Below are 15,555 nucleotides of genomic sequence, written 5' to 3' on the forward strand. Positions count from 1 at the left end.
CGTCCTACCACCCCACTTTGACAATGTCGTTTAGAATCAAATAAATGTTCTTCTTTTTATTTCTTTGCTCATAGTTCCGCAACAACTAGAAAAGGAAACCACTATTCGTGTCATATTAACACAATGCTGTGTTATTTATACTAAGATTTCCTTAAAGATGTTTTCCGTAACGGCGTAGTGGTAAAAACCCGTAGATTTCGGAAAATCGAGGGCCTCGCTCTGTGTTTGTTGTAAAGCATATTTATTTTTCATGTCCTTGATATAAATGAATACTGCACGCAAAAGTAATTTCATTGAAAATTTGAAACCTTTATGTAACGAATCGCTTTTTTAATGCATACATGGCTTTTTTTAAATACTAGCCAAATTAGTAATCTTTAAGAATCTACATAGAGTCACTCTACCGACTCTGTCACCTCTGTTAGAAGAAAAAAGGTACCTACTAGACATATTCTGCTTCTAATAAAAATGTTGTGCATTTTTTATGTTGATAACAATAGAGATACTACTGCATAAAATTAAATAAATGTTACAATTATTAAGTATTTTAGCTGATAATTATTTTTGGCCAACAATTATTTTTTTGTCAATCATAATTTGTCATTAGAGTTTCCATTTTAATACGTGTTTTCTTGTTGTATGTTGGAATGGTGTGAAAACCACAGTCAAAAATTGATAAAATAAAAAAAAAAATACGGGACTTTTTTAATCGATTTTCTTATCTTTAGTTTAAAATGTTACACATTTACCCTACACCTACACCATAAAATTTTTAGTGAGCGTTTTGACAACTCTTGAAAAGTACGTAAATAGAGTAGGGTTTTACCTAGTTTCAGCTATGAGAATAACAGGTAAGTACCTATGTAATGAAAAATGCATCTGTATAAAATTTCTTTTTATTGAGCACTGTAGTGTTTTTACAAACTCCATTGTCATAGCATTTGTACGAGTACTATGGGAAATTAATAAAATTAAATGTTCTTGCATTAACCTAAACTGTTATTGAAAATACTTACACGTTAATACATTTGTCAATAAAAGTAATACTTTTAAAACTCATAAAACTCATTTATTTATGCAAGTATATGCTTTTAAAAAGCATTTTTACACGTCTCTGAACTTATATACTTTTATGAACTAAATAAAAAACTTCACCAATACTTACTCGACATCTACATAAATACAGACTCTATGTATATTATATGCGTTTATGTACATTCCGATGATTGAACACATTTAATAAATTATACACTTATAACAAATGAAAATAGAAATCGCATGCAGTTAATTCCATTTGTATATAATTTTAGTTATTAAATAAATAATATTAAAATCAAATTAATGAAAATTATAGCAACCACATACATTTTATATTTGTTAAAATGTTTTACAATTGAATTAAACTAGATTCTCTATAATTCATTATCTACTTATTTATTTAGGAACCTTACTGTTTATTTGTGGGTAAGAATATTTTTTATATTTAAATACAATTATTGCTAATAAAATTACTTAATTCAACTAAAAATTAAACTACGCGAGCATTTGAAAATAACGAATTTTCAGGGCAAGATAATTGTTGACAATAGCATCACAGTTTAGTAGAAATCCGTTACGTGAAATCATGATTCTATTTTATTTGCGTTAAGAAAATTTTATCTAGAACTAACTCTTAGATCTATTTCGGAAACGGAAGTCAAATCACTCTTTGTAAGGCTGCACACGAGCGCTACCTACTTACCGGTTTTTGGTAATGTCTACGAGTTACTGGGTAGAGAGTCCTTTCTCTGATAACTTTCTACAGCAGACTTGTTCATAAATAATAATGTATTCTAAAATAATAGATAAATAATCAATAGTACCGACCCGTAACTTCCACTTCTTAAAATCTTCTAGTTTCAGCAATAACTTTCAATAAGTTTCATACCAATTCTTTCTACTCCTACATCATGTCTAATCATCATACGTAGAGTTACCTCTCATAACGTCCTTAACTTTTTCTGGAATCTCGGGGAGATTTAACAGGTCGGTGGCTGAACCAGGGTACGGGGAGTAGTGGGCCCAGCCCTGGATCTCTTTATACAGGGCATCTCCAGGGCACTCGGTGTCCCTCACTTGTCTGTGGCCGAGCAGTTTGTAGGTGGGGCTGATGTAGCCGAGGTCGACACCTGCAGCGATCAAAGCCTTGGCGGTTTTGAGTTGGTCTTCTGGGGGAAGTTCATCTGTAAATGATAAAAAAGGTATGTTTTTCATGTTTGTATGTATAGGTACTAATGAAACAGCTCTTTATACAGCAGCAATCGCAGCGATAGAACGAAGTGCTCAACGTTTGACGTGAGCTAGGAACGCGTTCTTTATGGTAAAAAAAGACTCACATTTCAATGTAATATTAATTGTAGATTACCTAGGATCCTGGGCTCAGATTGAAAATTTTCAAAGTTAATAAATTATCTAAATAATAAATTAAATAATAAACTTACTTCGCCAGTCCCCTATAAGACAGATGCCGATGCTAACGCTGTTAAAGTGAAGCGCGTGCGCACCCAGTGTGCTCCAGCCGCGGCCCTCGTACGCTGACCCTTCGCTGCCTACTGCAAAACTGGAAAAGAAGTAATTGGCATAATATACAATAACATTCAAGAGGCAACAAAGTGTAGGTACCTATTGGACGTACAGTGTTAAATCTTTACTTGGGAAAGCTGGCGCCGTGTAGGTAAAATGAGGATGTTAATTTGAACAAATAAACAAAATTACGGACTGGTAAAAACGAGCGTAATTCAAGGTAGGTAAGTAAGCACTCTTGCAGTTATCTAGTTATAATAGAGGTGGTTTTGCTAAAAGGCCGACAGGGCAGTAATAGACGTATTGTAGGTAAATGGGTTATCGTATTTACATATTATAAGTATATCATACGAGTAGAATAGATACATAATACTTAGTACCTACTTCTACATAGGTAATATTCTAGTGGCATGACCGTGGCCTTAGCTACGTGATAGTGGTGTGACACTTTCATACGATAGTAAAGTAATATACCTATTGGTTAACGTTCATATTGTGACGCAAGGCACCGGCACTTAACCCTTTAGCTTGAATAGTTAAAGTTTTTTTGAAACTTATGCCATCGGTATTGAGTTCAAAATATCCTGGCAAAAATTCCGCTATGACCAAAGGATTAAATTGTGTGGAGAGTCTCGCATAACGCCATAGCCGCGGCTTGGTTAATACTTTTATTATACAGGGTGTTAGGTAAATGGGTATATGAGCCGACACTAGCCCATGTTAACATGGTTATATAGGTATGGTGAAGTCAGAAAATTGATATCTTCATTTTAATTATTTTATTTTTCATACAAATCGGATTTTATAAAATTTATTTAGTATGAAAATTAAAAAAAATAAAATGATGATATCAAATTTCTGACTTCACCATACCATTTATATGCCCATGTTAACATGGGCTAGTGTCGGCTCATATACCCATTTACCTAACACCCTGTAGAGATGATTGAAGTACGTTATAAAAATATTCATTATAATTCCCTATCAATTAATTGTCTGTAACGGCATCATAAAATAATCATATTAATTTATGATGGCGTTAATGATCCCTATCTTAATACAGCTCCTATTGTTAAATGTAATTTTTTCGTTAAGATACCATGAGCATTGTAAAAGACACAATAAAGTTATTTATTTATTATTTATTTATATTGTACGTATATCTACTATCTACTTATTATTAATCTAAAATCTTAAGTTTTATATGACGTTCGCGTAATAAATAAGTCTTATCTGGCAAGGATTTAGTTTCGCGACCTTTCGTATGGCAAGTGACTGATTTAATCTTGCCTTGTTTACCCTGTCCAATTTCTTTGTGAAAGATTTTTAACATCAATCAAATGTAATCTTTATTATGTTGACTACTAACTTGATTTAACCTCACATAGTCAATGTAGAACAAAAAGACACAGATGTACCGTCTTTTTTTTCAGGAGCCTTTCAGTAAATTTCGAAAACAAAATAAATAAATCGCTATAAGACAGGTATAGGTATCCAATTGGGATATTGTCGTCCTCCTGCCGTCCATATGCATGCTATGCATGACTCTCATAGCATTCTCTCGCATTCTTTGGTGCTGCGCGTTAGCGGGGTATAGGAGTGGTAGATGACATTTTAGAAAATAAAAACTTTATAAAATAGATTTACTTGTATCCAATATCCCACCACCCCCTGCCGTCCATATGCATGCTCTGCATGACTCTCATAGCATTCTCGCATTCTTCAATGCTTCTGCAAGCTGGTGGGGTATAGGAGTGGTGGATGACCACATATGGCACTGGTGTGTGCAGAGGTAAGGTCATCTTCGGCTTCCGCGCATGCCACTCCGATCGGGTCACGAAAGGAAAGTTGTATGTGTGCACTTCATTTTCTGATGACGTATCTGAAAATGAAGGAAAATTGTTTTAATTTATGCATCGCCTAATTACTCAACATTACCTATATCCTGCCTATTCACGTAGGTATGTACGGAAATAAGTTTATTTTTCGAATCTATTGAGCTACATTACATAAATTACATTCAATGTAATCTTAAATATATTTTAATGTATTTAGGAAAAACTAAAAAACTTGTAACTGACCTATATCTACGAATAACGTTCTGATAGAGCATGTACCTACTTATATTACTTTATTCATCACATTAAAGTACGAGCCGACATCGATTATTATTCCTTGGCCTTGAAAATCAATGTAATGATAAGGTTTTAGGAAAACGTGGCCCCCCAACTTCAATTTAACATAAAAAGATTACATCATAGTAGGTATTCAACACCTCGTGCTTAATTAGTTTTGGCGAAATTATAGCTATAAGAAATAACTTGAACCTTAAAATTTAACATAGTTACCTACTTACTTTATTGGTTACGATAGGTGTGGCCTTACCTATCGTTTGGCTCTCTCTAAAATGTGCAAATAAAAGATGACAGAAAATCGTCATAACAGCACTTTTAAATACTGATAAATCACACCCATATTCAATCGATGGAAAATTATGAGAATGTGGTAACTTATATCTACGAGTTTAAGGAGAAATATTTCTATTTTCATGGATGAAAAGTCATTTGCTAGAAAGGCTCTGAATATTATCTATCTATCTATAATATACCTACCATACATCACATGTAATAGGTACTGTCTAAAAGCATGATGTCCATCGCATCAGTAATTTTTTTTTCAGCATTATCTTGTCTTTAGCGGAAACCTACACAAGGCACCCGTTAAAGACATTTAAATATTTAGGTATTCCACTGTTGTCAACTTTAAATCAGCGATTAACTAAGATGACTTTATAAATCAAAATATTAAGCTATTTTTGGCAAAAAATTTGGGATATTTTTATTGGACTTAAGTTGAAACCCGATCTATCTTCCAAACTATTGAATATTTTATGTATGGGCTACCAAATGTTTTGTGCATGATGGGTAAATAATATAACTAAACAAAAATAATTTTAAATTCTTACCTGTAATCGTAGTGGGGTGTCCCATTATATCTCCAACGAAATTTACGAGCGAAATCAGGAGAACCAAAAACATATCTACAGTATGTTGTCCACGTTTCAAAAATCTAGAATTAATTTTAAATAATTAATTTATTGAAGGCATGACTTGAAGCGAGCACTTCTTGGAGTGATCTGGTTGACTGTGAGCAAAACGTTGATAATGAAAATTCTTATCACTATCGATCTGAGTTACGCGTAATATTATTTAAACCTAATTATATCGAAGATATCTGACGTTAATCAATACAGTTATCTTTTACGGTAATTTGTAGAGCAACAGTTAATGGTTTTTTCTTATTGTTGGATTTATAGCGATTAGATCCGACCTTTTCTTGAAGGACGAACTGATTGTAATATAGGTATTTTAATTTAATTGCAAAGAATTCTTATTTTTAAACTTTGATCGAAATATCGAAAAAAGTATATTTTAAATTATCTCAAATTGTCTTTGAGCACATAGCAATGTTTTTATTTTTGAGAGACATTATGAAGCTTCAAAAAACTATGATTTATTTATTTTACTATTCTAGCTCAGAATAGTATTCTAGTAAAGGTGATTCTTTCATACAAATATTTATCATTTTAATATAAATTGTTAATGTTACGTACCTAGTAGCCTCTATGTAATTATTTCTCCTCAAAAAACTTTCAAGCTTGTATTTGGATTTAGGTAATACACTGCACAATTATCTGAAGTCAATGCAAGTATCGTCCACTTTTCACACGCTAGCACCAAAGTTCGGACGCCTTTTGTTGCCGGACGCCACTCAACGCTCAGTTTTTACTTACTACTAAATTACTCTAACTGGTATACAGTTATTTATACAGCCATTGAAAGCGAGGGAACTCCCCTCGGACTGTGATCAGGTCAAAAAGCGGCGAGAGTAACTTGCACTCATAAAATATTGTCATTTTGGACCAAACTGGTTCTACTTTACACGTGTATGTTAATAATATAACATTATTAATTCATCATTGCATGAGATTATTAGTTTTTTGTACAGCGCAAAAAAATTATATTAATTTATTCTGCGCATTACGTAGCTATTATATTATCAATCACTGTTTTTCTGAGTCTTATCAGTCAGACTTAATACAATAAAAACAGTCTTAATTAAAACACATCAGTATGATATTAATAAAATTCCATAAACGTTTCCTGTACTTTGTTCCCAGATTGTTTATAAAAAAAAAGAGAACTTAAAGGTGAGTTCTAAATTAGCTACTCTCAGGGATTAATCTACTTTTACCAATTGATTTAGTGTCATGGGTTGAACAAGAGATGGAATAAGTTTAACTAATCGTTTGCTGTTTCTATTACTTTATCCACGCTGGTCAGACGGGTTACGGAGGCTTTAGACGTATGGTTCCGACATCGACACAGCAGTAATAGGTAAAGGACGTCTTTTGTCTATCAGTGGTGCAAATCTTTCATTTATACAATACCAAAAATATGCGAATTTAGTGAATTAAATAAAATAAAAAGTCCCAAAAGTATAATAATTTATTAAATTACTTAATAATACTTATACCAAAAATAATTTTAATTATAATTTAATCATTTTTAAGTATTGTTTCTTTCTAATATGACAGAAGTTACTAGCATGTCTGACTATCCGTAAATGCCGTAAGTAACTAATAATACGAGTACCTACGTAAATCTTTGAAACTTGACATTGATTTTGGAATATTAGTAATTCAGACTTTAAATAGTTTTTTTTAAATTAATTTATAGCCGACAGCACATCAGCTGCTAACACTGTAGCATCTACATATTTGTTGTTTTAGACGCTCGCCTGAACAATCGAGATCTCTCTTAAAACATTTTTTTGAATGCAAATAATATGTGGGTATTAATACTAATTCAAATAATCAGTCCTTTTTTATGAAATAATAATCATCATAAGTTGCATTCCCCCTAATAACCTCTTTAACTTTCTCCGATATTTCTTTCAGGTCTAGCAGGTCTTCGCTCGAAGCCGGGTGCGGTGAGTAGTGTTTCCACGTCTGGATCTCTCCATACAGTGCGTCGCCAGGGCACTCTGTTGGGCCCACTTGCCTGTGGCCAATCAGTTTGTAGTCGGGGCTGATGTAGCCTAGTTCCACTCCTGCGGCTATCAACGACTTGGTAGTTTCAAGCTGGTTCTCTGGCGGCAGATCATCTGTAAACGTGAAAAAGAACAATGATTTTCAAGTCCGTAAAAGGGTAGGTAGATGACACAACTTTATGAGCTGTTAAATTATGACTCTACCGTAGATTTTGTTTTGTATTAAAGGAAACTTTGACACCTACACTAATTTAAAAATCAAAAATCATTTTTCAGGGCTCGTAATAAACTTGTTTTTTAAGTCCAGGCGGGCGAAGCCGCATGCAAAAGCTAGTTTATATTTTAAAGATCGTTTCTAATACGGTTCGTAAGATCATCATCTCATTATCAAATATCGATCAGATATTGATGGGATAGGGAATTCCATCAAAATGGCGTAATAATATTAAGATTACGATAAAAATAAGATAAAAAGCGTCATTACATCGCAAGATTGGTAGAGTATCGATAGAATCTGCTAAAGATCTAAAATGTTTTTAATGAACGTGGTATACTGTAAGTAAAGTAACTAAATTAAAACTTTTTACACCAGGCAGTTTGCCAACAGGGAGAGATGGCGGGAGATTCGTGCACTGAGCTGTGTCCGCCTCTACAATCGACGTGGACACCTTAATGTGACTACGAGTTTGACTTTGACTTTGACTTTGAGGGCTCGAGCTCTACCAAGAATGAAACGACTGAGAGTCAAAGCATATTGGCGCCGCACCGCTCGTCACTAGCGCGAAGTCGTGTGCCCGACACGGCCACACCCGACCGCAACGCATCGTGTGCTTTGGCTCTTAGGGCGCCTTCAAATTAGACGCGTGAGGAAGCGCTGCAGTGACAGCATTGTGGCGCGCTTGCTGCACCACTCATAGTTTTCATACAATTTTAAATACGCAGTTGCAGCGCCATTACCAAAGTGACAATGTGACAAAGACGTGCTGCTGTCTGATATTGTATGAAAACTAGTAGTGGCGCGGCAAGCGCGGCCAGTGGCGTCACTGCAGCGCTTCCTTGCGTCTAATTTGAAGACGCACTTAGAAGAAGAGGAAGAAATGAAAACAGAAACTTACGTCGCCAATCCCCTATGACGCATATCCCGAGGCTGACGCTGTTGAAATGAAGCGCGTGCGCACCCAGGGCTTGCCAGCCGCGGCCTTCGTACGCCATTCCATCGCTGCCCACTGCAAAGCTGGAAACGACCAATGCTAAATTAAAGTACGGCCAACGAGAAGCGATACCAAATGTAAACAAACCCAATGTCATGTTCATTTGGAATAGCAGGGGTTTGACTTTGACATATTTTGGCGGGAGAACGAGACATTACAACAAATATACAAGATGGGAAGAGACAGAATACATAGATTGTCAGTTCGACAGTCGAATCGACCTTTTGTAGGTATCGCTGCTAGTTGGCCGTACCTACTTTAGATTGACCTCCAGGCAAAGTAGCATTTTGATAGAGACATTTTGTAGCCACGATAGCCGAACGGTGAATGGGTCGGACTGGCCGACTCGAGATCCGAGGAACGCGGGTTCGAATCCCATCGCCGCCGCTCGTCTATTGTGGTGAGCCCACTCGTAACACAAACTTATTTAGCTTAACACGAGGGGCTAACGGGACTATTAGTAATTTGTGCAATTTGCAATCGGTTCGGTCGTATCTTTATATAAGTGACGTCAAAGATTTTCATCAAGGGAAATGCCTTTTCGCGACAGCTTTCGATAAGTGCGTCAATTGATTAATCGAATTGAATTATCAACTACTTTATTTATGAAAATGCCACACTAAACTGCATCATTTGATATCAGTTGTGATTGCGGTGAAATACCCGTTTAGCTGCAATAAAAAGAATACAGTTTTGGCAAAATTGATAAGTCAGCTACTAATTTTTACTCCATCTGCATTATTTTGGGGAATCTCTATCTTAACTTTGGTAGCAAAGAAGTACCTGTCTCCTCTACTAAATATACACGAGGAATGTAATGTTCATTTCAATTGTCTTTCCTACCAAATAAAAAATAGGCTTACTTATATCCAATGTCCCCCCAATTCTGCCCATCCATATGCATGTCCTGCATGGTTCTCATGGCTCTCCTGCACTGCTCTCCGTTCACACAAGCGGCCGGGCTGTAGGAGTGGTGGATGACCACATATGGCACGGGGGTAGGCAGGGGAAGGGTCAACTTTGGGACCCTAGCGTGCCACTCGGAACGGGTGACGAAGGGGAAATTGTAGGAGTGTAAGTCATCTGAAAAATATTACAAAAGATTTATGTAAAGGCGAAAAACGGTGTAGGTGTCGATGGTCAACTCGAGATCCGAAGGAACGGTAGTACCTATAAAACCCTCCGCGCGCCGCTGGACTATTGTGGCGACAGTAACACAAGATTATTAGCTTATCACGAGGGATTATGCGATACAAATTAATAATATTCTTTATTAAAAAAAACCCTGTTCTTGAAATAATTTACTATACGAGTACCTACTTTACGTTAACTGCCCAGCAAACATCATGTTGGATATAAAAATAATTTACCTAAGGAAAACTAAAATGAAAAACCTAATACTTTTAAGTACGTACGAGTATAATCCGAGTGTGATACAAAAAGAACATTCATTTGTGAATCTAAGGGGTTCCCAATGCATGACATTTTAATTTACGATTTTGGTTTCACGGTTACAGTTGACATTTTAGTGTAATTAACAAAATGAAAAATAAATAAAAACATCGTTCTATTTTAATTGAATTAAATATTCGCGTACCTACTTTTCGGTTCCAATAAAATTCACAAAATTGTATTCGAAGTACCTATCAAAATACACTCGGCATCAAATAAATCGCACCTCCCGTGACAAGCACTTTCAAACGTATGAATCCCCACTTCCCACCAATATTGATACCATTTGAAAGTCTATAGTTCTAAACTTTTTTTACCCCAGAAATGTGTCTTTAACTCTTTAGTAGGATCCAGAGTCTCTTCTTAAAGCGACAGGTAGTTACGCTTAAGCTAACTTTTGTGGCAATAAAACTGTAAAATTGGGATTAATCGCTATCCATCTGTTAAAGAGGACACATAAGATCATTATTTGGTTTTAACCACAAAAATTGGACTAACTGGTCCCAGAGTGAGCCCGAAATGAGGCCTTTTTTCAAATCACGTTTATAAATGGTACCTGTTAAATGTTTATAAAAAAGTATAATGTGTTTTTAATTAAGTTTATTTATTGAGCTTTCAAATAACACCAATATTGTTGGGGCACCATGATTGTGTCAGAAGAAAATCTTTAAAGTAATTGTCACGGGAGGTGCGATTTATTTCACGTCGAGTGTATTACTCAAAAATATTATAAATGAATACTGGCAGATGATAAACATAATTTAAAACTAAAATTAATATTAAACTTACCTGTGCATACCGGCAGCGGACCCGGCATCTCGAAAAAAGAAATTAATGGTATCCGTAACTGTTTACACTAAAACACTAACTAATGAAGATTGCGTTCACACTAACGTAAACAACTGATAGTCGCTATGCACAAGTGCTCCCTTATTACACCAGGTTATATATGAGTAAGTTTCAGATAAAACCATTGTTATCATATCGATCTAGCTGACTGGGGAAGTATCGACATGATTTATTATAGTCAGTCAAAGCTATCAAACGATTTTTATCTAGCCCGGGATTTTTTTAGCGCAATGATTTCTTTATGCAACTGCATCATATAGTGACGGATATCTAAATATAGCTTTGGATGCTATTTATAAAATATTATCCTATTATCCGATGCTAAGACCCAAGATAATGCACGATTACTCAAAAAGTACCGATTCACTTTTGTCGTAAGGCCAACCTTCAGGAGAACTGGTAGACAGCTATTGGAAGAGAAGTATCATCATCATCATCTCAGTCATAGGACGTCCACGGCTGAACATAGGCCTCCCCCAATGCTTTTCAGGTTGCCCGGTTGGTAGCGGCCTGCGTCTAGCGCCTTCCTGCTACTTTTATGATGTCGTCGGTCCACCTTGTGGGTGGACGTCCCACGCTGCGTTTTCCGGTAAGTACGCGGTGCGTTTCGGTAAAGTCGCTGACATAGCCCAACGGATTAGCAAGCTGAAGTGGCAATGGACAGGGCATATAGTACCCAGAACCAGAACTGACGGCCGATGGGGCAGCAAGATTCTGGAGTGGAGAGAAGCCTATCATTTTGTTGCAATCCATTAAACACTTTTTCAAAATAGCACATATTACATTCTACACAAAGATGTCTGTTAAACTTGATGTCGTATGTCGTAGTAGAGCTAAATATGCAATTTGAATAGGTTATTTTTATCGAAGATGGGCGTGAAATCGGACGTCATATTTTTGGCAACCGTATCCTATCGGATGCAAACAACATACAACAAATTAAAAGTTCGGTGGCGCGAGTACTTTTGTCTTTACACCAGCAGAGTTAAGTCAGCGTTAAATAGTTTGTACACCCAAAAAGTCGCCAAAAAGTTGACAATACCTTATTTCAATAATAAACAAAGCTGTGTTGCGAACTTTTTGGATACTTTGGGTGTCACGAACTATTTGACGCTGACTGTATTCGTATTTCGGGTTAGTAGTACGTAGTTCATACGTTTTGTTCATACGTATGATCTCATTATCTTAAATATAAACTATCCAGTATGTGTCCATTAGGGTTGCCATGCCAGACGTCTGGATAGAAAAGGACATAAAGGCTTTACGAATGATTATTCGGTCGAATACGACAGTGGCCGACTGATTTACTGAGGGCTGAGTGTGAGCCTACATCAAACGTCCGCACTGGTGTACAATCCGTCATACATTTAATGTCATTTTTTACGCGCTCACTAGTGAGCCCTTTGATGACTTGCCTCATGTTGATAACACAATAAGAATACTTTTTGAGATACTCGTACCTTAATGTCCGGCAACAAAAATGGAAAAGTATGTTAACTTTCAAGAACATATTTTTTTCACTTAATTTTGTTACAAATTCAAATTCAAAAACGTTTATTTGCTAAAAACACAGTAATACAGGGTGACAATATTAAAATAGGATCATTAGTACATACAGAAGTTATTTTAAAGAGTTGGATGACTTTTCAGTAAGTCATAGCAGAATGCACACTTTTATTACATCAACTATCTATTATTAATAGAGTAAAATAAGGTAAAACTGCTAAATAGTCCTACTTTTCTATTTAAAGACCTGGAAACCCTACTATCGCGAGGGAAGTCCCTTCATTTTGGATCTCATCCAAAAAACTTGATTATAACGCCATTTATTAAAATCATGTGGCCGTACCCGTACCTATATAAGGCAATTTTATATTTAGTGATTATGTAAAACTCATTAGAATCATGTCTGAAAAAAACTGAAAGCGGTATTTTCTTATCATTTTAAGCCTAGCCGAGACGCAGATCATCGATTTTTCGCAGGCCGATAGTTTAGTCGGGCAGTTGATTAGTATGGGCATGTATGGAAGTGCGCACATTAGACCGATTGATTTTTCATACAATTTAGAATCGGGCCCAAGTATCGGCCGACTAAAAATCGGTGGTATGCTCCTAGGCTAATTCAATGAAAGATTATTTTGTAGATCTTAAAGGTTACAGTAATATGCATAATGGTGACATAAGTAAGGGCTTAGGTAAGTATGTCAGTCAGTTCATTTCTCGGTTTCTCAATATTGTTTCTTAACTTTAACTACATACCTACTTAGGTACTCTTGGTTTTTTCTTCTTCGTTGCTACAGTCTTGGCAGAGCTTTTGTAGTCGCCTGGGACCATAGACTCAGAAATTATGAGACAACTTAGGTATGACTGTATGACATACCTACATCTAGACACATAGCTGGGCACCGTTAATCAAATAGTTAACTTCGTTAATCGTTAAACCGTTAATAAAAAAATTAACTTCGTTAAACGTTAAAACGTTACATTTCACAAGATTTAACGCAAGTTAACGTTAATCGTTAATCCGTTAACACATGATAATAAAACGAAAAAAATAATTGTATGCAAGGTTCAAATAATTTCGAAAGCTTGTATCGCGCATGGAATTTATTGCTCTTTTTCAGGGTTCCGTAGTCCTGACAAGGAACCCTTATAGTTTCGATATGTCTGTCTGTCTGTCCGAGGTTTTGCTTGGAAACTATTGGCACTAGGGAGCTGTAATTTTGTAGAGATATGTATATTAATCACGCCGACAAAACGGTAAAATAAAATTTTGAAAAAAAAATTTTTTAGGGTAGCTCCCCTACATGTAAAGTGGGGATGAATTTTTTTTTTCATCTTCGACCCCATCGTGTGGGGTATCGTTGATAGGTCTTAAAAAATGGCTTAGGGTTTCCTAAGACTTTTTTCCATTTAGGGATCTGTTTGCAAATTATTAAAGTTTAAAGTGCCAATTTTTGTTCGAGTAGGGCGTCCCCCTCCCCTCTAAAAACTAAACTGTTGGCTTGAAAAATCTGGAAAAATTCGTGATAATACTGCTATTCATGAACTTTCAAGGAAAACTATAGCGGTTAAGATACATCAATTAGTTTGAGAGTAATAGTTATTTAACTCAAGTATTACAAAATTTCTTAACTAGTGAAAATTCCTTAGAAATATATAATTATGTAAAGTGATACTGTGGTAACGACGGACCACTACGGAACCCTATACTGCGCGTGGCACGACACGCACTTGGCCATTTTTTTTTTTGTTTGCGCTACAAGCTTTCGAAATTATTTGAACCTTGCATAAGTACAATTATTTTTTTCGTTTTAGTACAACTGCATTTCAGAACAAAAGGTTGTTTTTAAAAAAGCTTTTTAATTATTATAATTTTATTTTACACTTTTTAGTGCCTTGGTTCAATTACAATAAGTGCTCGAAAAGACAAATCCAGCAAACCCAAACTCGATAAGTTTCCACCGTTTCGTTTAGGAATAAGGCCACCTCCTGACTCCATCATCAGGACCCTTGACATCATCTAGTACTAAAGTGCTCGAAAAGACAAATCCAACCCAAATTCGATGCGGTGCCGCCGTTTCATTTAGGAGTTCCTATGGCACCTCATGACTCCATCATCAGACCAGCTCAATGGTACCATAACATTGCATTGTCATCGTACTTACATAAGTATACCAAATTTCAGCTCAATCGGTTGGAGGAAAGCTGGTCTTAAATTCAGTTGCAAGAGTTGTCCCACACATACCTACTAACAAGTGTCGTTAGTGATCTGGTTACAAAAACTGTTGTTTTGGGTTCTGGAAGTTCTAAAAGCCCGAACATGCTTGACAGAACGTGTTTTTCAGCGTGATTTTGGTAAATAGTAGGTACTGGATTAACGATTAACGGACTTTGGATATTTTAACGGAAGTTAACGAGTCCGTTAACATTTTTTTAAGTTAACTTAAAAGTTAATCCGTTAATATAAATGTTAACTTCGTTAATTATAGATTAACGGATTAACGAGTTAATGCCCAGCTATGTCTAGACACGCCGTAGCGTGTCAGCCAAGTTCGAGTAAGTAACAAAACCTGTGGAGCATAAAATCAACTACATATTTTTAAATGAAAGTACTGCGTTTTGTAAACATTCTACTTAAATGTGCATACGGGAAATTATGCATCCTTTTAGATAAATGTTTGTATGTCAAACATTGTTGTCTCTCATTTTCAAGTGATTACAGTAGTAAGTACCTACACAAATAGCACGTCAAGCGTTCTATTTAGACCTTGAAACTACTATTATATTACTTGCGGAAAAAGAGCTAATTTTTCAGTGCTTGGTGTAACACTGTATGTATTTAAGGCATTATGATATATTTTTTAAATTATGTAGGTATTGTTTAATAAGTGTAATATACTTATAAATTAAAGTAACAATAATTGTA

General features: G+C 35.6%; 2 protein-coding genes across 3 annotated transcripts; both read right to left on the reverse strand.

Moving 5' to 3' along the window:
* Positions 1 to 1,132: 1,132 nt before the first annotated feature.
* LOC135082267 (peptidoglycan-recognition protein LB-like) lies at positions 1,133 to 6,359 on the reverse strand. Of its 2 annotated transcripts, XM_063977045.1 has the most exons (5): positions 6,176 to 6,359; positions 5,528 to 5,631; positions 4,210 to 4,444; positions 2,481 to 2,599; positions 1,133 to 2,222 (listed from the first exon to the last, which is right to left on the reverse strand). In XM_063977045.1, the coding sequence occupies exons 2-5, from the start codon at positions 5,598 to 5,600 to the stop codon at positions 1,954 to 1,956; spliced, it is 696 nt and encodes a 231-aa protein (XP_063833115.1). In that variant the 5' UTR covers positions 5,601 to 5,631; positions 6,176 to 6,359; the 3' UTR covers positions 1,133 to 1,953. The 2 variants fall into 2 exon arrangements, with proteins under 2 accessions (XP_063833115.1, XP_063833114.1); XM_063977044.1 differs by lacking the exon at positions 6,176 to 6,359 and having other exon boundaries at positions 5,528 to 5,717.
* Positions 6,360 to 7,179: 820 nt separating this feature from the next.
* Positions 7,180 to 11,226, reverse strand: LOC135082268 (peptidoglycan-recognition protein LB-like). The gene is made up of 4 exons (XM_063977046.1): positions 11,067 to 11,226; positions 9,689 to 9,908; positions 8,730 to 8,848; positions 7,180 to 7,728 (listed from the first exon to the last, which is right to left on the reverse strand). Exons 1-4 carry the CDS (start codon positions 11,092 to 11,094, stop codon positions 7,439 to 7,441), a joined length of 657 nt encoding a protein of 218 aa, XP_063833116.1. The 5' UTR covers positions 11,095 to 11,226; the 3' UTR covers positions 7,180 to 7,438.
* Between the last annotated feature and the right edge of the window lie 4,329 nt (positions 11,227 to 15,555).

This window comes from Ostrinia nubilalis, chromosome 21, assembly GCF_963855985.1.
Source record: "Ostrinia nubilalis chromosome 21, ilOstNubi1.1, whole genome shotgun sequence".
In the NCBI taxonomy this organism is placed as follows: Eukaryota; Metazoa; Arthropoda; class Insecta; order Lepidoptera; family Crambidae; genus Ostrinia; species Ostrinia nubilalis.

Coding starts and splice junctions, on each gene's coding strand:
- LOC135082267 (XM_063977045.1), bottom strand. CDS start 5,600: ATGTTTTTGGTTCTCCTGATTTCGCTCGTAAATTTCGTTGGAGATATA. Junction 4,445..5,527: donor ACACCCCACTACGATTACAG/GTAAGAATTTAA, acceptor CTTCATTTTCAG/ATACGTCATCAGAAAATGAA. Junction 2,600..4,209: donor TGGTGGGATATTGGATACAA/GTAAATCTATTT, acceptor CTTCTTTTCCAG/TTTTGCAGTAGGCAGCGAAG.
- LOC135082268 (XM_063977046.1), bottom strand. CDS start 11,094: ATGCCGGGTCCGCTGCCGGTATGCACAG. Junction 8,849..9,688: donor TGGGGGGACATTGGATATAA/GTAAGCCTATTT, acceptor GGTCGTTTCCAG/CTTTGCAGTGGGCAGCGATG. Junction 7,729..8,729: donor CGTCATAGGGGATTGGCGAC/GTAAGTTTCTGT, acceptor TCACGTTTACAG/ATGATCTGCCGCCAGAGAAC.